Source organism: Myxine glutinosa, chromosome 5 (assembly GCF_964187855.1).
Source record: "Myxine glutinosa chromosome 5, kmMyxGlut1.1, whole genome shotgun sequence".
Taxonomy (NCBI): Eukaryota; Metazoa; Chordata; class Myxini; order Myxiniformes; family Myxinidae; genus Myxine; species Myxine glutinosa.
Window position 1 is genome coordinate 115,521,347 of NC_136265.1, and position 25,926 is coordinate 115,547,272.

A 25,926-nucleotide genomic window follows, 5' to 3' on the forward strand; every position below is an offset into this window, starting at 1 on the left:
GATCGTGAAAGAGCGAACATTAATCACACAAAAAGTCAGACCGACACAAAAAACACAAAAAACAAGGGGAGCCGTAGACAAGATAGGGAGAGAGGGGGAAGGACACAAACACAACATTTGAGAGCAAGGACATCGAGAGAAATGTGGGAGGGAGAGAGATTGGGGGGAGGTGGGAGAGGTATAAAACATATGAACACTGCAAGGACTTCCAGGAAAGAAGTTGGAATTTCAAAAAAAAGTGTATCTGGGGTGAATTAGCGGGGGTAGAAAAGATCAAGGTTTTGGATGGGGGAAGATAAGAGATGGTGGTGAACAGCTGTTTTAAAGACCTGGAGGGAGGAGTGGGATTGAAGGGAGTGGGGGAGTTTGTTCCAGAGGCGGGAGAAAAGGGGAATTGAAAGAGTGAAGGTGAGCAGAGAGCCTAGATTTTGGCAGTTTAACCATAAGAGGGTTGCTGGCAGATCTTGTTCGACCTGTAGGAATATTTGGGGGACAGAGCACAGAGAGAGCTGGGGGAGCAAGGCCGGACAGGAGTCGGAAGAAGACGGAAAGACCACCAACCTGCCTGCGGTGAGTGAGTGAAAGGCCCTCGGAGTTAGCTTCATCGCAGGAGATCCCAATGATTCTGAAAGCTTTGGTTTCAACAGCGTGAAGCCGAGCTAGGTGTGAGGCAGGAGCACCGGCCCAGAGGGGGGAACAGTATTCCATTGAGCTGCGAATGAAAGCCTTGTATGTGGTGAGGAGCTCAGGTGTGCCAAGGAAGGACTTCGTCGGGGACTGGCTTTGGAGGCCAGCTTGGAAATGTGGTTTTCCCAAGAAAGATCATGGCAGATAGTGAGACCCAAAAGCTTGAGCGACAGAACTTCGTGGGGAGGATTGTTGAGAAAGTAGATGCGAGGGTTTTCCACTCGGTCTTTTCGGAGAGACATAGTAAGAGTGTGAGATTTCTCAGGATTGAAAGACATGTTCCACTTGTTTGACTAGTCTGTGATTTTGTCCAGGTCGGCAGAGAGTGAGGAGGCTGCAGACTGCCGATCTGAGGGATGAGGAATGGAGCGGCAGATAGTGGAGTCATCAGCAAAGAGATAGAGAGGATTTTCCAGAGAGTCGGAGAGACCATTGATGAAGACCAGAAATAGCACAGGGCCCAGAACACTACCTTGGGGAACTCCAGCCAGAACAGGCAGGGGAGATGAGAGAAATCCATTCAGGGCCACACGTTGCCTACGACCAGAGAGGAAGTCTGCAAGCCATGAGTGGAGATTTCCATGGATACCATAGGAGCAGAGTTTGGTGAGCAGAGCTGGGTGCCAGACCGTATCGAAGGCACGTGATATGTCAAGTGAGACAGCTCTGATTTCCTGTTTGGCATTGAGGACCTCCATCCATTGTTGAGACAGCAGAAGCAACATGTCCAGAGTAGAATGACCTGGTCTGAATCCAAATTGATGATCAGAGATCAAGCCATTGGAGAAGAGGAAGGATTTGATATCCGAAGCAATGATGGATTCCATGACTTTGCTGATAATTAGGAGCAGGCTGATTGGTCTGTAGTTGCAAGGATCTGTTTTTGCACCTTTTTGTGTAAAGCGGTAATGTTTGCTGATTTCCAAGCAGATGGCAGATGACCTTGAGCAAAAGAGGGGGTGAAAAGAACAGAGAGAGGGTGAGACAGAGCGGCAGAGCATGATTTTAGGACTCGTGGGCTGATGCCGTCTGGTCCAGTTGCAGAATCAGAGTCGAGGTTTGACAAAAACTTCTCCACCTTGTCAGGAGAGAAGGACACAGAGTCCAGGAGCAGTTGGGTTCGACTGGGTAAGGTGGGAACAGAGAGAGATTGGTTTGGGACACAAGATTTTGAGGCAAACACAGAGTTGAGGCATTCGGCTTTGTCACGTGCGGTGTCAACTGTGTAGCCATTTGACGTGAGGGAGGGGATGGAGGGGGAACAAACACCAGAAACGGATTTGACCAGACGGCACCAGGATTTGGAGGAAGGAGACAGGTTTGAGAGTTCATTCTTGAGTGTGGAGAGATGGTGCTTCCTGGCACTCCTGAGGGTAGACACACACTTGTTCCGAGCTTGGTGGAAGGAACTGAGATTGCCTTCAGTTGGATTTGCCTTCCAAGAGGCAAAGGCAAGTTGTTTCAGGGCAACTGCCTCACCACAAGATTCAGTGTACCATGGACGGGACGAAGGGTAAGACAACTGAAGACGAGATGGGATAAATCTGTGCATGAGAGAGAGCAGTTTGCTTTGGAAGAATTTATGTCAGAGGCAGTAGAGATGGGAGACCAGTCCAGATGATTGATGGTTGCTTGCAGACCATGCCAGTCAGCCTGAGTGAAACGCCAGACTCGTCGGCGCTGAGGAGTGACATAAAAAATTTTTTTTTAACAACTTTTGAATTTTAACAACATTCGTGACATAAACAAATATTTAAATCCTGATGTGAAGTTCCGTACGGTTGGATGAATACAATTACGAATTCAAAATCGTAATTGTATTCACTCAATTCCAATCATCAATTGATACTTTAACAAAACGATTAACACGATTAACGTTTAACGATTTAACATTACGATTGAATGACGGTTGTATTTGGATATTATCAAACCCGCTCATTGCCATCATCTGTCCACTTCTGCATTCGCGGCAGGTTCATAATTGTCATCAAAATATAAACAGTATTTGTAGAATTTCAATAAAAGCCACATCACTGTTCATATCAGTAAATATTATTCCATCGTGTTTGGAAAAATTGGAAAACTGGGAAAAACAATATCGTGAAGTGTGGTGCTAAGCACACAACTTGCTTGCCAAAGAGGTAGGCCACAACGCGTTTGATAACCAAAAGAGTCTTTGTTAAGAAAGCTCAAACTGTAGCACTGGGCGGGCTCGAGCTTGGAGCCCGCATATATGTGCCGGGGCCACGCCTAGTCCCCGGGCGTGGCCGATCGGTCGATAGGCGGGGCATGCCTTCCAGTTCCCCGCCTGGACGTTCGCGCCACCTGCTGGTGCGTTGAATTCGTGTCCTCTTGCTTGTGTCCGCCACACGCACCTGAAGGGTGAGTTTGCGGGGAAGCCGGATGACCCGGCCGAAACGCCCCCTGGCTATGGGTGCCGGTCTGGGGGGTGGCGGGACGGCGGGGCTGGGGGGTGCCGGGGGTCCGACCGCCGGGGGGCCGCCTCGACGCGGAGGAAGAGCCGCTGGCGGGGGTGCCGGGGGTCCGACCACCGGGGGGCAGCCTCGACGCGGAGGCAGAGCCGCTGGCGGGGGGTGGTCCACGTCGAGGTGGGCCGGCTTGAGGCGGTCGACAGAAATGCGATCCGGGGCACCGCCGATGTCGACCGTGAAAAATTTGTCCCCAGTCTCCAACACGCGGAAGGGCCCGTCATACGGGGGCCGTAGCGGTGCCCGGTGGGCGTCGTGCCGGATGAACACGTACTTTGCCGTGCGAAGCTCTGGGGCGACGTGGGAAGGCGGGCAACCGTGGTGTGCTGTTGGCACCGGGGCGAACCTCCAGGCGGTCTACTGAAGGGCGGAGCGCTGTTGTGCCACGGACCAAGGAGCCGTGGAGTCAGGGATAAATTCACCCGGTACCCGCAGTGGTTGCCCGAAGACAAGCTCCGCCGAGGACGCGCGCAGGTCGTCCTTGGGCGCCGTCTTGAGGCCCAGCAGGACCCAGGGGAGTCTGTCGACCCAGCCGCCGTCGCAGAGGCTGGCCCGGAGCGCGGCCTTCATGGAGCGATGAAAGCGCTCGCACAGGCCATTGGCCTGGGGGTGGTAGGCCGTGGAGCGGTGTAGTTTCACCCCGAGCCCTTGCGCCAGCGTGGCCCAGAGCTCCGAGGTGAACTGGGGGCCGCGGTCGGACGAGATGTCCGAGGGGGCACCGAACCGGGCAACCCAAGTGGCGATAAAGGCTTGCGCCACCTCAGCCGCAGACGTCGCCGCCAATGGGACGGCCTCCGGCCACCGTGTGGTGCGGTCGACCATGGTGAGACTGTGGGTGAACCCTCGCGAGGGGGGCAGAGGTCCCACCAAGTCGACGTGCACGTGGTCGAACCGCCGCTCAGGCACCATGAACGGGGCCAGTGGTGCCTGAGTGTGGCGGTGGACCTTTGCGCACTGGCACGCGAGGCACGTCCTGGCCCAGTCGCGGACGTCCTTCCAGAGGCCATACCAGATGAACTTTGCCCCGACGAGTTTCTGGGATGCCCTCACGCCAGGGTGGGACAGGCCGTGGATGGCATCGAACACCGGGCGCTGCCAGCCAGCGGGCACGATGGGGCGAGGCCGGCCGAGGGAGACGTCGCATAGGAGGGCCGTGCCCGCGACGAACGGCACCTCGGTGACGCGGAGGCCCGTGACGGTGGTCCGCAAGGCCTGGACGCCGGGGTCGGCGGTCTGGGCCTCCGCCATCCGGGCATAGTCGACCCCGAGGTGGACCGTGTGCACGACGGACCAGGAAAGGCAATCCGCCACCGGGGTTGTCCTTACCCGCCACGTGACGGATGTCCGTCGTGTACTCGGACACGGCAGAGAGGTGGCGCTGCTGCCATGCGGACCATGGCTCGGTGACCTTGGCCATCGCGAACACAAGGGGCTTGTGGTCAATGAAGGCCGTGAACGGGTGGCCCTCCAGCAGATGGCGGAAGTGTCGGACCGCCAGGTGGAGTCCGAGCAACTCACGGTCGAAGGTGCTGTACCGGCGTTCGTGCGGGCGAAGCTGCCGGCTGAAAAACGCCAGCGGTTGCCAAGCACCACGCACCCATCGCTCGTGCACCGCGCCCACCGCGTAATCCGACGAGTCGGTGGTGAGGGCGATCGGTGCATCGGGCGCCGGGTGCACCAGCATGGTGGCGTCGGCCAGAGCCAGCTTTGCGCCCGCGAACGCCGCGGCCATCGGCTCCGACCATGCGATGTCACCTTTGCCCGGCTTGCCCCGGAGGGCCTCGTGCAAGGGGCGGAGGAGCTGGGCGACGTGGGGCATGAAGCGGTGGTAAAAGTTCACCATGCCCAGGAACTCCTGGAGCCCCTTGACCGTGCGGGGCCGCGGGAAATCCCTGACCGCCTCCACCTTGGCCGGTAACGGGACGGCCCCGTGCTCGGTGATGCGGTGCCCCAAGAAGTCGATGGTGGTGACACCGAAACGGCACTTGGCAGGGTTGATGATTAGGCCATGCTGGCCCAGGCGTTCGAACAGCGTGCGGAGGTGGAGCAGGTGGTCTTCCCGGGACGCGCTCGCGACTAGGATGTCGTCCAGGTTGACGAACAGGAAAGGTAAGTCGCGCAAGACGCTATCCATAAGCCGCTGGAACGCCTGAGCCGCATTCTTCAACCTGAAGGGCATCCTCAGAAATTCGAAGAGGCCGAAAGGAGTGATGACTGCCGTCTTCGGGACGTCGACCGGTTGGACGGGGACCTGATGGTAGCCCCGGATGAGGTCCACCTTCGAAAACACGGTTGTGTTGGCCAACCGGGCGGAAAAGTCCTGAATGTGCGGGACCGGGTAGCGGTCGGGGGTGGTGGCATCGTTGAGCTGGCGGTAGTCCCCGCACGGCCACCATCCCCTGCCGGGCTTCGGCACAATGTGCAGCGGGGAAGCCCAAGCGCTGTTGGAGCGCCGCACGATCCCCAGCCGCTCCAGCGTGGCGAACTCCGCTTTCGCCACCGCGAGCTTCGTGGGCTCGAGTCGGCATGCCCAGGCATAGACCGGTGGCCCGACCGTGGGCATGTGATGTTCCACCCCGTGTTTAACGGCCACCGCTGAAAAGGTGGGCCGCGTGAGGGCCGGGAAACTAGCGAGGAGGCGGGTAAAGTCGTCCGCTGCCGGAAGCGTGCAAACTAAACTCGCCGGGACGGAACCCTCCAGCAACGAGCTGCTCAGCGAACAAGCGAGCGAGCTAAAGGTTTCGGCCTGGACGAGCCGTTTGTGCTTTACGTCGACCAACAACCCATTCGCACATAGGAAGTCCGCACCGAGCAATGCCATCGGCACACTGGCAGTCACGAACGACCATTGAAAGCGTTGCCCGAACCGCAGGGAGAGGCAGCGCTTCCCGAACGTGCGGATGGGTGTACCGTTGGCGGCAAGCAAAGCGGGGCCCCGGTCCGCGGTTCGCTTGTCGGACGTGTAGGCTGGGATGACGTTTACCTGCGCTCCTGTATCGCAGAGGAAACGGCGCCCGGACAAGGTGTCCGTGATAAAGAGGAGGCTGCCGGAATGGCCGACGCTCAGGGCCGCTACCGAGCGCCGGCCTGGTCGTTTCCCGACTTGTCAAACTAGCATGGCGGGCAACACTTCTTAGCCTTGTGGCCGAAACTGGCGTGGAAATAGCACTAGGCTTCCGGCGGCGGCCGCGGTTTTCTCGGCGGTGGTGGGCGGGCGCGGCAGCGGCCACGAGGGACGCTGTAGCCTCTGCCCCGGGAACCACGACGGCAGCACCGTAACTCGACCGCGTGTCGCAAGCCGCGAATAGCTTGTCGGCCTCTATGGCCAGGGCGCGGGGTTCCCTTATGTTGGAACCGGCCAGCGCGAGGCGTACCTGTGCAGGTAGCTGGCATAGGAAAAGCACCCGAAATAAGAAATCCGGGGCTTGGTCACCCAGCAACAGCATATGATCCATCCGCACGGTAGGTCGTGTGTTGCCGAGTTCGGGAAGGTCCAGGAGCCGGTCGGCCCGTTCGATCTCCGTGAGGCCGAACGTGGCGATGAGGAGACGTTTGAGCGCCCCGTACTTGTGGTCGGCCGGCGGGTGCCGCAGGATGGACACGACTCGGGCGGCAGTGCCGGGCCCGAGGGCGGCGACCACGTGGTAGTAACGGGTCTCGTCCGCCGTTATGCCTCGAAGCTGAAATTGTGCTTCGGCCTGCACGAACCACACATCGGCCTGTGCTTCTCAAAACTCTGGGAGTTTTACCGTGACGGCGTTGTTGGCCATGGCACGTTCGGTGGACAGCAACGGCTGAACCAATCGGGGTCACCAGTGAAGTGTGGTGCTACGCACACAACTTGCTTGCCAAAGAGGTAGGCTACAACGCGTTTGATAACCAAAAGAGTCTTTATTAAGAAAGCTCAAATTGTAGCACTGGGCGGGCTCGAGCTTGGAGCCTGCATATATGTGCCGGGGCCACGCCTAGTCCCCGGGCATGGCCGATCGGTCGATAGGCGGGGCATGCCTTCCAGTTCCCCGTCTGGACGTTCGCGCCACCTGCTGGTGCGTTGAATTCGTGTCGTCTTGCTTGTGTCCGCCACAATAGCCAATTTTACTCCCAGGGGTCCCAGGAATACCCACCCAAAATATCGTTGCGATCGGTTGAGCCGTTTTTGCGGTTTGAGGTACCTTCGAATGGACAGACGGACATTTGGTGAATTATAGTAAGACTAGCAACAGTACCCGCCCTAAGGGCGGGGCTTCAATTGGGAAGCCCAAATGAAAAGGCAAAATATCAGAAGGCTTTTTTTTATTTTAAACGATTCATATAAACATCCGTTGAATCATATTACACGCAAATCATCAAAATCTAAACAGGACATGGTGCTCATTTTGAAAAAAGATTGAATTCTGCAAAACGGAAGCGGCCGCTATACGTCTTTCTCAGTCGCACGATTATGTGTGAAGAGTGCGCGCCGAATCTGTAACACGGAAGCGGCCGCTACACCTGTTTCTCAGTCGCTTTGTACACGCTGCCGTGTTACTTCGGAGCCGCACGTTTATATAGGAAGAGTTTGTCCGGAGTCGATCTACTCTCTCCTGGTACGAATAATTTCAACAAAAGTCACATCACTGTTCATATCGGTAAATATTATTCCATCGTGTTTGGAAAAACTGGAAAATTGGAAAACTTGGAAAAATTGGAAAAACAATATAGCCTATTTTACTGCCAGGGGTCCCAGGAATACCCACCCAAAATATCGTTGCGATCGATTGAGCCGTTTTTGCGGTACCTTCGAACGGACAGACAGACATTTGGTGAATTATAGTGAGATGAAAACCTACAAAAGCACATTTCATTCAAGTTTCTACCTTGTTTAGTCAAAAAGATATGTACATAAATACATTTCAGCCCGGCGGTGGTGGCCATCTTGGATTTCTCAATTTTGAGGCATTATCGGCCATTTTTGAGCTGGGCATACAGCAGATTTGAGTTCAGCACGGCTCAATACCCCTAAAAACCTTGTGTGCCCTAAATTAACATGATTTGCCTTCAGCACTTTAAATATGCACATTTTCAGAAAATTGACCCAGTCTATTATGTGTCCGTTTGTTTTCTGTGTTTTATGTGCTGACGTGTGTTTATCTCTTAAACGAGCCTTGATCTTGTATATATGTAGTGGTGCGGTGGTGGTGCAGATGGTGCAACAAGAGGTGCTGAGATCGAGAGAGAGAGGAGTGGAGAAGGAGACTGATGGGGGAGAGGTGTGGTTTGTCAATGAGGGCCAAGTGGTAAGAGGTGGAAAGGGGAGGAGGTGGAAAGCAAGAGGGCTGTCAGATGCTTGTGATTGGCAGGTGGTGGCAGACCTAAAGCCACAATTGGTATTCCCAGAGGAGATTTGGTGACAAGGTTGCGGCCTGACATTGTCATTTGGTCAAGTGCAACAAGACAGGTCATCTTAGGGGAGTTGTCGGTACCTTAGGAAGAGAACATCGAGGTGCACGAGAGGAAGAGCGGAAAGTACAGTGAGCTGGAGGCAGAGTGCCGGGAGAAGGGTTGGCGAGTTTCGTGTCAGCCATTTGAGGTGGGGTGTAGAGGGTATATTGGCAATTCCTTTTCTGCATTTCTTGCTAGGCTGGGAATGTGTGGGACAGAAAGAGGGAGGGTGTGTGACAAGGTGGCCCAGGTTGCCTTGAAAGGCTCATTTTGGATATGGAGGAAGTTTATGGAGGCACGTCGAACGGTGTAGGTTGGTTGTGTGTGTGTGTTTTTTTTTGTTACCATTATTATTTCTTATTTTGTGTATGAGTGAGTGGGTGAGGGTGTGTGTTTTTGCATGAATTACTTTTTGCATGAGTGTGTGTTTTTGTGTATTGAGTGGTGTATGATGTAAGTGTAGGTGGTTGCTTGGTTGGTGTTCTGTATGTATGTGTGTGTATGTGTGTATGTGTGTGTATGGGTGTGTATGGGTGTATGAATGATCTGGTGTGTTTTGTTGGTGAGTGGTGAAGGGTATAAAGGTGGGTGTTTGAGTGTTCCACCATGTTTGTTTGGTGCTGTGGATTCTGGATGTGGTGTTGTTGTTGTTGTTCGCACTGGCTGGGGGTGGGGGTATGTACGCAACCAGGTGTAGTTGCTGCATGTGGATGTGTATGTGCCCCTGCTGGCCCACCTTAGCTGACCGTATCGAGGTTGAAGGGCCGAAACGGGATGATGCTGAGGACCTCGGCTGAGGACCTCGACTGAGGACCCGGTCAGTGCGGCACACTTGTGACCAGGTGTGTTTTGAACTTATGTATATATATATATATATATATATATATATATATATATATATATATATATATATATATATATATATATATATATATATATATATATATATACAGACTTGGCATTTAATATGGAATATATATATTTTTCTTGACTTGGGTTTACTTTCTGAACTCGGTATATCAATCTGGTGAGTTTCTTTTACACTTTTGTGATTTATTTGTTAAAAGAACCATGTCACTGATTGTCTGCCGCAGCAAGAAGTCAACAACAGGATTATATCACAGGTGGCGTGGCAAAATGTACGGAAAGGTGCATTTGACGATTGGCTTCACAGTCGGGTATACAAGGGTTGTTGCATTCTGTATTAGTGGAAAACAACTGCTGCACGTCTCCAAAAGTTATTGCCGCTTCCTCTGGAGATGGTCCGTCAATTCGACAATGCTGTTTGTCATGGAGTGGTGGCTTTACGAAATTACAGCATGAAAGAGCGTGCTATTGCTCGGCAGTATGGCATCACTCAAGGTCAGGTGTCAAATATCCTGAAACGAAATGCTCAGAGGGGTGTCCCTACTCCAATACCGAGGCCAGGACGTCCCCACAGAACCACAAGGAGGGTTGATCGCCAGCTGCACCGGTTAGTCCGCAATGGCCGTACCAAGTCAGCTAATCGGCTTAGGGCTGAGTGGCAGCAACTGACAAATGTGCCTGTATCCAGAAGGCGAGTCAACCAATGACTGGATCAAACAGGCTATCGTGCCAGGCGTCCCCTGAGAAAGCCACGCCTGACCAGACAACACTGCCATCGCCGATTGCAGTGGGCCAGAGAGCACCGTCAATGGCAGCCAGGACACTGGAATCATGTGATCTTCAGTGACGAGCCTAGATTTCTGGTCTATCGTCAAGATGGCCACGTCCGAGTGTGCAGACAAGTGCATGAAGCCTACAACAAAGATTGTATAGTGCCAAGAGTCCAAGGTGGAGGTGGTGGGGTGACCGTTTGGGCTGCTTTTCATGCAGGGGGCAAAACTGACCTGGTTGTTCTGAATGGAAACCTGAACCAGTTGAAGTACAGGGCCATTCAGGAAGAAACATTGCTTCCATTTGCTCGTGCAGCCTTTCGAGGAAACTTTGTCTTCCAAGATGACAATGCACGGCCTCATCGTGCTCGCGTGATCCAACACTTTCTTGCTGACCGTGGTGTAGAGCATATGGAGTGGCCTGCCATGTCCCCGGATATGAATCCGATAGAGAACTTGTGGGCAGAATTAACGCGTCAAATCGACAACTTGGACCAGCAGCCTACCTCTGTGCGTGAATTGCAGCAGACTATTGTCAGTGCACGGCAAGCGATTCCTGTCCAAACCTTGGCAAATCTCGTGAACAGCATGCCTCGACGTGTACGTGCTCTCCTGAATGCTCGTGGGGGTTACACGAAGTACTGAACTGTAATTTTACTGTCCGTAATCCCAGTCATAATTTAACTTTTGTTTTTGTTAAAAAAATTTTTGGCTAATGTGCAAAATAAAGAGATACTTCTGGAAAACGTACAGAGGGTTTAACACAGTACTGTCCATGAATTGAGTTCGATATCAGTTTACATCACTTTCAAGGATCAATTTATTTGTTTCGAAATGTCAAATGTGGTTTTTGTTTCTTTTAAAAGTCACATGAACAAAATCTAGAATAATTTCAACATAATTCCAATGAACTTTTGGTTCTAAGTCATTTTGAAAAGTAAGTTCACCCCCACAAAAAAATATTCCATATTAAATGCCGTCTGTATATATATATATATATATACAGGGGGCTGCAAAAGTAGGTATACAGTAAGAATTATACCAGTATTACGTTTATGTAATTATTTGTAATTTAGGGAAATGTAATTATTTGTAATATGTAATTTAGGGATTCATATGTTTATTATTGATATGTTTATTATTGATATGTTATTATTGATATGTTATTATTGATATGCTTGTATAATCAATGAAATACGTTTTGTGCGCACGTTTTGTTTTTCATTACTGTATACCTACTTTTGCAGCCCCCTCTGTGTGTGTGTGTATATATATATATACATATATATATACATATATATATATATATATATATATATATGTATATATATATGTATATATATATATACAGTGGAACCTTGACTTACGAGTTTAATTCGTTCTGTGACCGAGCTCGTAACTCAAATTGCTCGTATCTCAAATCAAATTTCCCCATTGAAATGCATTGAAATGCTATTAATCCGTTCCAGCCCGCCAAAAACCACACCAATTTTTAAAAAAATATACAGTATATATAAAAATATCTCGCGCTTTATATTTCACCTGTATGCAGCATACAAGTTGGCAGGATGGCCTGGACTGGAGGTACGCACACTTGACTCTAAAGTCTAAACTGTCCAGCCTGGGTTTGAATCCCGACCCAGCTATAACCTGTCATGGGTGAATCACAGGCAGGGTGATTCATCAATGTGTGTACCGCTAAACTGGGCGCCCCGTTTGCGTCCCATTAGTTGTTGGATGTTAAGGATCTCACCGTGTTTTCCACAAAGAGAAGGCGAGCTATCGCCGGCACTCTGAACAAGTTGTGGCCTGGCATGCTCTTCTCCTCTGCCATTATATACGTCCTCCTCGGCACCTCGCTCATGTTTTTCGACGATTGCGTGTTTTATATCCAAGCACAAGTTTTATATAAAACACGACGATTGCGTGTTTTATATCCACAAGTTGTGGCCTGGCATGCTCTTCTCCTCTGCCGTTATATACGTCCTCCTCGACACCTCGCTCATATTTTTCGACGATTGCGTGTTTTATATCCAAGCACATCATCCTCTTCTTCTTCTCAGTACCGTGTTTTCCACAAAGAGAAGGCGAGCTATCGCCGGCACTCTGAACAAGTTGTGGCCTGGCATGCTCTTCTCCTCTGCCGTTATATACGTCCTCCTCGGCACCTCGCTCATGTTTTTCGACGATTGCGTGTTTTATATCCAAGCACAAGTTTTATATAAAACACGACGATTGCGTGTTTTATATCCACAAGTTGTGGCCTGGCATGCTCTTCTCCTCTGCCGTTATATACGTCCTCCTCGACACCTCGCTCATGTTTTTCGACGATTGCGTGTTTTATATCCAAGCACATCATCCTCTTCTTCTTCTCAGTACCGTGTTTTCCACAAAGAGAAGGCGAGCTATCGCCGGCACTCTGAACAAGTTGACGGCAGAGATACTGTACTTGCACGGCAAGATAACCACGTCACCAGAACCCATCTGGTGGCGTAAACTCAAAATAACCAACATGCGAAAACAAAAATGCAGCGCTATACGACAGAGATACTGTACTTGCACGGCAAGATAACCACGTGACCAGAACCCACCTGGCGGCGTAAACTCAAAATAACCAACATGCGAAAACAAAAATGCAGCAATATACGGCACAGATACTGTACTTGCACGGTAAGATAACCACGTGACCGGGTGGCGAAAGCTCGTAACTCAGATCTCGGCTCGCATCTCAAAGCAATAAACCGCCCGAGCGACGGCTCGTATCTCGAAAAACTCGTAAGTTGGGGCACTCGTAAGTCAAGGTTCCACTGTATGTATATATATATATATATATATATATATATATATATATATATATATATATATTGTTACGGTACGCGGTTAAGGATGTTGTTTGCCGAGCGAAGGCACCGCGGCCGAACAGTTGTTCCCCGACTAAACCCGATTCACCCAAATGTTGGCCGTATCGCGCCACCGCTATTCAATCGGGAAAAGACTAAGACGACGAATGCAAAGAGGAAGAAGAAGACGTACAGAAGAGTAATGGGGTTTATTATTATTTACACACATAAGCAAAAACAGCAGTCACGGGTATTTACAGCGGACATGAAAAAGCAGGTAACACAGTGCAAATTACTAGCTTATACTGACTTAGTTTACTACCCAGGACAGCACGAACAGAACAAACTCACGTACGCAAATGGATGGAAGGGTAGGAATCGTTTGGAGGGATGAGCAGGTGGGATCACAGGGCACAGCGAGCAGGTCCACTCCGGCGGGAAGCGAGGAGCCGGCAGCTCCTTGTATTTGGCTTTACAGCGCACGCCGGCAGCTCCTTGTATTCGGCTTTACAGCGCACGCCGGCAGGGTCACTCGGCGGGTTGAAACGGGGCTGGTTGAAGCGGCTCTTTGTCAAAGGCTTTTCGTATCTCTCACGCAACTCCGGTGCAACTCTGAACTCTCTCCCGGTGGACTGCCAACCCTCTTACGCACCTGGACTCATCTGCCGTATCTCTCGTGTAGCTTGTCCCAGCGATCGTCGCACCCTTCTCTCATACCTTCAGCGCGGGTGTGACACGCCCCCCTCGGTTTGGGTACCGCCCTCCCCCCCCCCCCCCCCGTGCTCTGTTTCGTGACCTTGTATGGTAATCCCACGGGCTTGTCTCCTTATTTGGGCATGGCGCCGACGGCACACCCCTCGTGGCGAGCCACAGGCTTGTTTCCTTATTTGGGCATGGGGCTGAACAGCCCCGCCCTTCGTGGCGCGCCCTGGGCTTGCCTCTCCCTGGCGACCCCGCCCCTCCTGTTCAAACAGAGCACGGAGCACATATTCACTATAGCAGCGAAATGAGAGGGCGTGCACCCCACGCTTGTGAACTGCTTTACCCACAGATGGAGAGTTTGGCTGGGAAATGGAATGATTGAAGGGGAGCTACTCTTAATTGATTCGGAGCAATGGAGTGTCATTCTAATGGAAGACAAGGCCTTACTCTAAAACACATAATAAGATATAAGCTACTGAACAAGGGTTTTATCGTGTCCTTCAATGTGGTGTTTCATGGAATTAACTACCGAGACGCTATTTTTACCTTTACACAACTCTGGAGGCAGGAGGGGCCATATCCAACCAATGTTACACAACAATGTACCACTACAATACACACAATCAAAAAAATGCAATCCTCATATCCGCAACACTGCACCCTCCTCCTCCTAGGCACGCCCCGGGCCTATAACTTTAATTTAGTGTGACACGTAGGTGTAGTTCCCTCTACTTTTAACCTGACCCTGAGTGCGACAGTTTTAAAACATAGATAAATATGTCTCGCTGCTCCATTGCAACCTGCATAACAGACTCATGCCCACAGCTAACCGAATTGCGGAATGGTCTTCAAACTACACACTGACGGTGGGGAGCATTATTTACAATTGACGCTACTTTTATTTACAAAACTAACCCAGGACCTGTAATTGTTCTTTCTGGGGGGGAGACAGTCTGCTCTGCATCAATGCACCATGAAAGCACCCAAAACGCACCAACACACCCTCAAGCACCAAGCGGTGCAGTCACCATTGTTCATCAGTGTTCATGAATAAAAATAAATCAACAACCCCTAACCCTGCAGGTGGTCTCTTGCTCTTCGGCTCCCTCTGCTGGCTATTATTATTTGTTCTTCCAGATGTTGTCTTTTCCTTTGCTGGCGGCCTATTTGCATTAAAACTTGCACCCAACGTGTCCCATGTTATTTTCTTTATTTATGGCCCACAGGGCCGACTACGTGTGGTTCACCTGTGGGGCATCGGTGCCCTGTGGCCAAGGTCCGCCAGCAAGATTTCGGGCCTTCATGGCCGGTTCCAGAAGAGGGGCCATGCCCCAACCCATGGGGTCCATACGTGGTGCTCGGCCACAGGCATGTGGTCCATAATGTGGTGCATCGATGCAGTCAGCTGGTTCTGGGAGTTCCGGGCGCACAATGGCGGACTCACGCACGCTCCCCTCGGCGCCCAATGGCGCACAGGTCATGTGGGAGACAAAAGGGGGAAGACAGATGAGCGAGGGGTAAGGTCACAAGGGTACACATCAATAAGGCAATGCAAGGTGAAATGCGTACGGAGGGCGCAGTGAGAAAGCTCGTCCCTACCGTACGTCACCCCCCTGTCACCTACACTACCCTTGCCCTTACCCCATATGTACAAAATCTACACATTTACAAATTCGTCACTACTGTCACGTCTTCCCCATATTTCCCCTACACCAAATTCGTCTCCACAATCCCTCTATCCAAAACTTGCCATCACCAAATTCATCATCAATCCTCATAAGGAGGAAGAGATGGAACATCAAGCACAATGTCACACCCACGTCATGATGCGTCTCACAATCCAAAACATTTGCACATAAAAATAATAAAAACAACCTGGCATGGTGTGGAGGTACGTCATCTCAGGTGAGTGCATGTAGATGGTGCAAGGAGATTCTTCATCCTAACTATCCTCTAAATGACTTTAACACACTTTACTCTACCCGGGGTCTCTCCCTGCCAATCCATTGGCCAACTTACACTATGGGTTCTAAAAACCAATTCCCATTGACCAAACTGTGGTGCTTCTCAATTTGGGGTCTCACTCCCCCGATTCATCTCCCGGTGCCCTTGCACAATTTCTGGGCTGGGTCGTGCAGCTCTCCCAGCAGGTCTACCCACCTGCACACCTCCACCACTGCAGTTGCCACCCGAGCTTACCTAGCTCCTCACCCTAACCTAACTAACTGGGGAAGGCCCCTCCTGGCTCTGTCACCCCTTGGTGCCCTCTGGCACTGGGCTACCCGGGTCCGTCCTCCGGATCCTCGGGCCCCATCCACAACAACTCTACCGGCTCCCAGAGCCCACCTGCGGCCTCACCTGGCCGACATCCTCACAGTGGTGGAGTGCCCAAACCAACTACACACACTAACAGGCTACACGCCCAGCCATTTCCACAACACTAATGCACCCATCCAAATACCATTCTTTCACCTCGCACCACAGATGCCAATATCCAACCACAATTTACCTGTACCCTCTACCTAACACTTACACTACCCGCCCCGGGTATCCGTGATGGGGGTCCACTCTTCCCCCATTCACACCTTCGCACCATCCACTCCACTCCATAGTTTCCATCATACTCACTCCACGACCATCCATTCCAATACTCCATATACTCCACACTACCATTTATTCCATACACCTGTTCCTCATACCTGTTGTTGCACACCTGTGCACTCACACCTGGTGCCACCTGCACCCTCCTCCTCTTCCTGGACCATTTGGTCAACACAGCACACATCCCCATCACTCCCTCATACACTGCTCCATACACCTGTTCAGTTGCATACCTGTGCAATCACACCTGTTCCTCACACACTTTTCACAATACACTTCTATACACTTCCAACACTCGGCATCATCTCATCTAACTACTCCCCTCTGAAACTTGCGCTTCCCAGTCGCCCTTTAAACTATTGCGCTCCCACGTCATTATCATCCACTCTAATCTACCTGCGTCCCCACTACAGGTGTCATTGTCACTAACTAATCTTAACGTTACCTAATGTCATCTTCTAGGGCCCTACACATTATCCAAACCCTCCCTCGGCGAGCTTACACTGCCATAAACCCCATAAAACTAGTGCTCCTTTGCCCCCCTGATGTGAGGGATGGTGGATTGGCCATCCCATCACATGGGGCATCTCTCACTATAAATTTTGCTCGTCCAATTTCCACAAATCAAAAATTTTCCAATTACTGCCAATTCTACCCACTATTCTAAATTTCGTATCAAATCACTATCACTATCACCATCATCACAGTCCACTATATCCTCGCCTCGGTGCGTCATGACATCATTAAACTCGGCTTCGTAAAGCCGAGCAATGAATTCGGGTGGTTTGGTCGCCTGCAGGTTGAATCCGTCCGGCTTTCGGTTCAAGGGAGGTGGTTTGGTCGGGCCGAGATTCCACGCACCATCTCGGCGCGGTACCTTGCGGTCCCGGGCCCGATGGCTCAATCTCCCCCGGTCGGAACCCCGTCCCCGCCAGGGGGCACCGTTCCGCTTCCTCCCACTCGCCCTTGAACCGGACCGGTCGCCTCGCCCGCCAAGGCCCGGACTCGACCGTGCAGGGCGGGGCCAAGCCCGAATCGGCAACGACGCTTCGAAGAGAAACGACGCAGCTTCGATCCGCGCCGGGCCCTGCATCCAACAAAGCACACCGTGCCCCGAGTGCTCGCATCGGCTATCCGTCGCCCTAAACGCTAACCCGGTTACCGTCGATGCTTCACCTGCATGCTCACACGCATACGCTACCCCTTTCACCCTCACCGAGCTCGGTGCTCCAACGCCGTCCGTACATTCCACCAACGCTCTCCCTGTTACACACCACACCTCTCGCGCACACTCGCCGTTCGCACACCTCGGTCCACACCTCTCCTCCGTTACGTCCTCCGTAACACTCACCATGGGCGTGCACTCTGGCATCCACCCACTAACGCGCTCACATGGGCTCTCCCACACTCGCGCTACCACCAACTCAGGTGTGCTTCCTCGCACACCCTAAACCATTCCAAGCGTGCATTCTCGCAGCCGCTCCACCACCAACTCACTCCTCGTGTCACACTCCCCCTCGCACGTACACTCCGTATTGCTCTCACTCCCTGTGTCACACCCCGTACATCCCGACGTGCATTCTCGCTCGCACTCGGTATCACACTCGCGCTTCGTAACATGCTCACCCTTTTACGCACACTTTTTCCTCACACGCGTGCCATTTTTACTCACACGGTACCCTTCACCAACGCCCGGATGCCTCCTCGATCCCAAGCGCGCGAAAGTTCTTTTGTCGCCAAACATCCTCTTACAAAATCTCCCCGCACAATACACAGCACGTCTCACCTTCAGGGTTCTTCTTCCTCCCTGAACCAAAACCTGCAAACTCTTTATTTGGTTAGTGAGCACATCATTATGAGTTGAGTACCGACCTTGTACATATTCCATCACCTCCTCCTGCCGCGAGTGGTTTTCTAAGTCCCCGGTCTCTTCACTTTCAATGCCCACTTCCGCTTTTTCTTTACTCACCTCGACGACCGTTGGCTTTAATAAAATTCCCTCCACCTCATCGGTCGCCGGCTTTTCCAAACCCCGTGTCGCGATTTCTACCCCCGTCATTGTACCCGCGCTTTCCTCCGCTTCGCTCAACCAGCGCTTCTCGACCCGCGTTACCTCCTCGTGCACCCCTGGGACCCTTTCGCCCAACTTGCGGTCTCTGTCCCTCTGCTCCCTTTCCTCCCTATCGGCCCTCATTCTGTTCGTTGTTGCTTCAATTTGCTTACTCTGAGCATCCATCCGGTTCCCCAATTGCTGACTATTAGCCTTCATTTCGTCCCTCATTCGCTCACTATCAGCCCTCATTCTGTTTTCCATTCGTTCCATACTGTCGTTTTCTTTCTGCATTTCCACCATGAATTGGGCCATGAAGGCTTGCATTTGGGCCACCGTTGGTAGTACAAAGGGTGCGGCCGCAGCCGCCCCAACCTCGTGCGTGAGAGCGCCATTTTGTGCGCCTGATACCCCCTCAACCACACCTTCTTTACTCTCCTCCACCATTTTCCCCACTTCTTCCCTGGGGTCCTGGGTCGATTCTACCCCGTCTATCTGTATCTCTCCCACCGGCATCCCGTTGCCTTGACCAGCCATGGCGCGATTTCAAAATTCGGGTTTTTGTAAAACAAAAGCAAATTTCGGCTACTCCAAATTTTGACCAAATTTTTTTTTTTAATAGATGTTTTTAAAAATTTGGTTCGGGCCTCGTATCTCACTCCCAGACACCAATTGTTACGCCAATAGTACAATTGGTGTTCCAAAATTTTGGCTAAAAAAATTTAGTCCCAGGTCCGAATCCGACATTCCTGACACCAATTGTTACGGTACGCGGATAAGGATGTTGTTTGCCGAGCGAAGGCACAGCGGCCGAACAGTTGTTCCCCGACTAAACCCGATTCACCCAAACATTGGCCATATCGTGCCACCGCTATTCAATCGGGAAAAGACTAAGACGACGAATGCAAAGAGGAAGAAGAAGACGTACAGAAGAGTAACGGGGTTTATTATTATTTACACACATAAGCAAAAAGAGCAGTCACGGGTATTTACAGCGGACATGAAAAAGCAGGTAACACAGTGCAAATTATTAGCTTATACTGACTTAGTTTACTACCCAGGACAGCACGAACAGAACAAACTCATGTACACAAATGTATGGAAGGGTAGGAATCGTTTGGAGGGATGAGCAGGTGTGATCACAGGGCACAGCGAGCAGGTCCACTCCGGGCGGGAAGCGAGGAGCCGGCAGCTCCTTGTATTTGGCTTTACAGCACACGCCGGCAGCTCCTTGTATTCGGCTTTACAGCGCACGCCGGCAGGGTCACTCGGCGGGTTGAAACGGGGCTGGTTGAAGCGGCTCTTTGTCAAAGGCTTTTCGTATCTCTCACGCAACTCCGGTGCAACTCTGAACTCTCTCCCGGTGGACTGCCAACCCTCTTACGCACCTGGACTCATCTGCCGTATCTCTCGTGTAGCTTGTCCCAGCGATCGTCACACCCTTCTCTCATACCTTCAGCGCGGGTGTGACACGCCCCCCTCGGTTTCGGTACCACCCTCCCCCCCCCCGCTCCGCCCCCCCCCCCGTGCTCTGTTTCGTGACCTTGTATGGTAATCCCACGGGCTTGTCTCCTTATTTGGGCATGGGGCTGAACAGCCCCGCCCTTCGTGGCGCGCCCTGGGCTTGCCTCTCCCTGGTGACCCCGCCCCTCCTGTTCAAACAGAGCACGGAGCACATATTCACTATAGCAGCGAAATGAGAGAGCGTGCACCCCACGCTTGTGAACTGCTTTACCCACAGATGGAGAGTTTGGCTGGGAAATGGAATGATTGAAGGGGAGCTACTCTTAATTGATTCGGTGCAATGGAGTGTCATTCTAATGGAAGACAAGGCCTTACTCTAAAACACATAATAAGATATAAGCTACTGAACAAGGGTTTTATCGTGTCCTTCAATGTGGTGTTTCATGGAATTGACTACCGAGACGCCCTTTTTACCTTTACACAACTCTGGAGGCAGGAGGGGCCATATCCAACCAATGTTACACAACAATTTACCACTACAATACACACAATCAAAAAAATGCAATCCTCATATCCGCAACAATATATATATATATATATAAAATGGAGTTCAGTGGTAACGTAACTTTGTGATCGCAGGTGAAAGGTGTAAAGTAAAGCCCCATTTAGTCTATCATTACCTCCGCAACCTCGTTATGTTTTCACCCCTGCCTGTCCATCTGTTTGTTTGTCTGTCTATGAACAGGATGTCTCAAAAAGTTATGGACCAATTTGGATGGAATTTGGTGGAGGGGTTGGTATGTCACAAGGACGAATCAATTCGATTTTGGTGAAGATCCGAATCCGATATTTTTTGAAAGTGATTCTTCATCATTGAGAGATGGCACCAAAAACGATATATAGCACAATATCTCAACGTTGTGCACAGGTTATGACAAAAACTAGGTGGATGAGTTGGAAGGTGTCAAGAATAAGCCGATTAGATTTTGGTTCAGGTCTGGCCTATCAGTGGGATACAAAATGTGAACTGTTCAACCTAGTGGAGGTACTGTGTGTGTGCGCGCCACCGAGCGCTGTTCGAGTTAATACATGAATTTATTCCATGGTGGAATACAAAATGAATGAATGCACCAATCATTAATTATTTAATTACCATGGTGATTATAAATGTTTAAAGGTGAGCAATAACACCTTTGTATAAAAGCTTTGTGTGGTGAGCAGATACATATGGTGATTGGTTTGACCACATCCGGGGTTGGCTCAACAGCGGTTACAAAAACTTCCTGCATGTGACATATGAGGAAATGTCCAAGGTGAGACTGAAGTGCTGACGTAGATCAAGGTGTGTGTGTGTGTGTGTGTGTGTGTGTGTGTGTGTGTGTGTGTGTGTGTGTGTGTCGTATAATCATAGCTTGTGCATACACGTTTTTAGGACCTGGCTGCTGTCGTAAAGCGGGTCTGCAAGTTCCTTGACAAAAGCCTCACAGAGGAGCAAGTGCAGAAGGTGATGAAACATTCTTCCTTTGAAGCTATGCGGGACAACCCATTGACCAACTACAGCAAGATGGTGGATTTATATGATCTCTCAAAGGGAGATTTTATAAGAAAAGGTGAGTTTCATTGAGCAGTCACAGTATATGCTCTAAAAGTTGTGGGCTAAAGGGGGACCCAAACACAATTGTTTTTTTTCCTGAAAAAACATGGAAAATCATTATTTGAAATTTCAAAATTTATCCTGCAAAACCCAAACCATTGAAGTCCAATTTGAAGGGGAAATTTACTTGATTTTTTTTTTGCCAATCATTAAGTGCCGAAAAAAGCCGTAAAGTGTCACTTTTCACCAGTGATGTCACACTCATAACCCACCTTGATCCAAATTGCAGCTTACATAAACCAATTGTGTATTTCGAGCTCGGATTCCAGTACCGATTCTGCCGTCATTTGCAACTCTGAAGGTTCTCGGTATGGTGAAGCTGATCAGTGGGATTTTCAAGAAACTATTGGAGACAAAATTGGTGATGAAAATTTTTTGGGGGGAGGTTTGCAGTTCTGCATGTTTCAGTCGTTAAGGCAGCAGTCTCATTCTGGATGAATTGTTTCAAGTCTCTAAGGGTCGTACGATTCCTCACATACACTTTGTGTTTGCGGAAACCCCAAAGGAAGAAATCACAGGGTGTTGTTAAATCACAAGACCGCGGCGGTCATTCAACCGGACCACGACGGCCAATCCATTTGTCTGGAAAGTTCAAATCAAGGGCCTGGCATACACTTGCAGCATAATGAGCAGGTGCACCATCATGGATGAACCACATTTGGCCATCATTGAGTGGAAAAACATGCTGCTCCATGCTCCAATATTAGAAGGTAATTTGCAGCATTCACATTTTCTTCGAAAAATATTGGTCCAACAATGTCTCCAGAAGAAATGCCTGCCCAGACGGACACAATGCCTGCCCAGACAGACACACTAGCTTGATACTGGATGTTGTGCTCAACAGTAAATCGTGGGTTGTCTGCTGCACATATCATGATGTTATGATGATTCACAGAACCAGATAAAGTAAACTTGGATTCATCTGACCACAAGATCCTGTTCTGCAAATCCTTGTCCATATCCATTAACTCAAGCAATGTCTCACCTGCCTCAACACACATGTCAAAATCATCCTCAGATAGTTGGTGAATTAATCTGGGTATGCATGGTTTCACATTAAGGTCTTGTAGTATTCTTCGAATCGGTGATCGGCTTATGTTGGTGACGTTTGATAAACGACGAATTGATAATGGGGTGTTACCGTCGAGTTGTTGTTGAATGACCGCTCTGCTTTCCTCAGTTCGAACAGTATGAGGCAATGAGGCATACCTGGTGACTGTTTTGGAAGAATGCTGCCAGTTTCATCAAACTGCTTGTTCTTTCTGCCGATGGTTCTTCTGTCAATTGCGTCGGCGCCACATTATTTGACAAGTTGTCTGTGAACTTCAGCCAAATTTCCAGATACAGAATACAAGCGTACAGCACGAATTTTCTGTCTCACGATATCCTCCCTCATATTAGGGTGTCTAATTCACAATGAACAGAACTAATGCAAAGACAAATGCGTGCAGCACAGTGACCGAAGCTCACCCCAATCCATATCAGGTGATGCACCTCACCCTGTTGCATATCACGTGATGCACCTCCACCTGTTGTGTATCACATTATGCACCTCACCCTGTTGTGTGATGCCTGTGAGTGTTGAAGTGGTCACATCCATTTACGAGTAATCATGTTTTGTTTTGCACCAAAGAACAATAATAAACTTAGTTGTTTGTTGCAGGAATCTTTCCTCTAAATGTGCCCAGGGTTTCTGGACCACCCTGTATGTATGTACAGACTTGGCATTTAATATGGAATATTTTTTGTGTGGGGGTGAACTTACTTTTCAAGATGTCTTATAACCAAAAGTTAATTGGAATTATGTTGAAATTATTCGAGATTTTGTTAATGTGACCTTTAAAAGAAACAAAAACCACATTTGACATTTCGAAACAAATAAAATGATCCTTGAAAGTGATGTAAACTGATATCGAACTCAATTCATGGACAGTACTGTGTTAAACTTCTGTACGTTTTCCAGAAGTATCTCTTTATTTTGCACATTAGCCAAAATTTTTTTTAACAAAAACAATAGTTAAATTATGACTGGGATTACGGACAGTAAAATTACAGTTCAGTACTTCGTGTAACCCCCACGAGCATTCAGGAGAGCACGTACACGTTGAGGCATGCTGTTCACGAGATTTGCCAAGGTTTGGACAGGAATCGCTTGCCATGCAGTGACCAATAGCCTGCTGCAATTCACGCACTGAGGTCGGCTGCTGGTGAAAGTGGTCGATTTGACGCGTTAATTCTGCCCACAAGTTCTCTATCGGATTCATATCCGGGGACATGGCAGGCCACTCCATATGCTCTTCACCACGGTCAGCAAGAAAGTGTTGGATCATGCGAGCACGATGAGGCCGTGCATTGTCATCTTGGAAGACAACGTTTCCTCGAAAGGCTGCACGAGCAAATGGAAGCAATGGTTTCTTCCAGAATGGCCCTGTACTTGAACTGGTTCAGGTTTCCATTCAGAACAACCAGGTCAGTTTTGCCCCCTGCATGAAAAGCAGCCCGAACGGTCACCCCACCACCTCCAGCTTGGACTCTTGGCACTATACAATCTTTGTTGTAGGCTTCATGCACTTGTCTGTGCACTCAGACGCGGCCATCTTGACGATAGACCAGAAATCTAGACTCGCCACTGAAGATCACGTGATTCCAGTGTCCTGGCTGCCATTGACGGTGCTCTCTGGCCCACTACAATCGGCGCTGGCGGTGTTGTCTGGTCAGGTGTGGCTTTCTCAGGGGACGCCTGGCACGATAGCCTGCTTGAACCAGTCGTTGGTCGACTCGCCTACTGGATACAGGCACATTTGTCAGTTGCTGCCACTCAGCCCGAAGCCGATTCGCTGACTTGGTACGACCATTGCGGACTAACCGGTGCAGCTGGCGATCATCCCTCCTTGTGGTTCTGCGGGGACGTCCTGGCCTCGGTATTGGAGTAGGGACACCCCTCTGAGCATTTCGTTTCAGGATCTTTGACACCTGACCTTGAGTGATGCCATCTGCCGAGCAATAGCATGCTGTTTCATGCCGTAATTTCGTAAAGCCACCACTCCATGACAAACAGCATTGTTGAGTTGACGGACCATCTCCAAAGGAAGCGGCAATAACTTTTGGAGACGTGCAGCAGTTATTTTCCACTAATACAGAACGCAACAACCCTTGTATACCCGACTGTGAAGCCAATCATCAAATGCACCTGTCCGTACATTTTGCCACGCCACCTGTGATATAATCCTGTTGTTGACTTCTTGCTGCGACAGACAATCAGTGACATGGTTCTTTTAACAAATAAATCACCAAAGTGTAAAAGAAACTCACCAGATTGATATACTGAGTTAAGAAAGTAAACCCAAGTCAAGAAAAAAAAATATTCCATATTAAATGCCAAGTGCCAAGATAACGACAACGTTATCTAAATGCCAAGATAACGAGATACCGCAGGAAATTGACATCTGCTTTGCAACGTGCTATCAACCATCCGGCAAGCACCAGCCTCCTGGCAAAATCCCCTGGCGTAAGTTGATGCCGGATGTGAATCCGATATGGATGTTGGTGGAGGTCCAGTCTTGTGATTCGGTTGAATGTTGCCGAAGGCAATCCCGTCCCATTTCGTCTTGCGCTGGTATCCCTCGGATGCTCCAAAACTTGCTGCCTTACTGCTGCAATGTTCATTTCCGATCGCCCAGTGTGCCTCCTATCAGAATTCTCCTTGTTGCGGCTGAGGCTAGTGCCATGCTCTTGGTATTTTCTAACATTCGCCCAGATGGTTTTGGCTGCTGGAGGGTCCCGTTCTGGGAAACGTTCCCTGAACGCATCACGAGTTCGCTGCAAACTTCCAGTTTGTAACCACGAAGGTCCTCTGTTCAGTCGTCAGTTGAACCATCTTTTCAATGACTCAGACTGTCTTTAAACTCATACACTGTAGGTCCATCTTAAACTGTTGCAGTTTTTAGAACCTTCACTTTGTAAATTTAGTGGTAAATTCCCTTATAAATAACCCCTGTGTACATTTCCCCTTAATTGGCTGTTAATTGAAATAATTGCACCTTAGTTAGTCCACATTGCAACACGTAGCAAATCATAGGTCCTTTCGTAGTTATATCATTATTATGTGTTTCAGGTAAGGCCAAGTTGCCAATAGTTGAATCTGCGTTGCATCAATCAAATAAGATAGGATCCCTTACAATATCGCCGTGGCCTCCTAAAAGTGCCAGTAAGGCAGCGTTCGCTACCCCCTTTGGCTGGGGCTCGTTTGATTGCCCCAAGACGCCATTGCCCATGTGCTCCATCTCGGAGAAGAAGAGCGTGGCCCCACCTTGTCGTCAAGGGTGGAGCCAGAGAGCCCTCATCATCGAAGGTAGAGTCAGAGCCCTTAACCAACCAGGGC

The 25,926-nt window shown here is 50.1% G+C and overlaps 1 protein-coding gene across 3 annotated transcripts in view; it reads left to right on the forward strand.

Moving 5' to 3' along the window:
* Positions 1 to 25,926, forward strand: part of LOC137427197 (amine sulfotransferase-like) — a 490,514-nt gene that overhangs the window by 14,679 nt on the left and 449,909 nt on the right. The window contains exons 4-6 of one of the 3 annotated variants that reach the window (XM_078778586.1): positions 21,113 to 21,204; positions 21,324 to 21,501; positions 22,441 to 22,589. In XM_078778586.1, the coding sequence (XP_078634712.1) occupies positions 21,113 to 21,204; positions 21,324 to 21,501; positions 22,441 to 22,574 (404 nt within the window). In that variant the 3' untranslated portion in view covers positions 22,575 to 22,589. Of the gene's footprint in view, positions 1 to 21,112; positions 21,205 to 21,323; positions 21,502 to 22,440; positions 22,590 to 22,725; positions 23,446 to 25,926 lie in introns of those variants that run through there. The other 2 variants (XM_078778587.1, XM_078778585.1) reach the window with 2 other exon arrangements.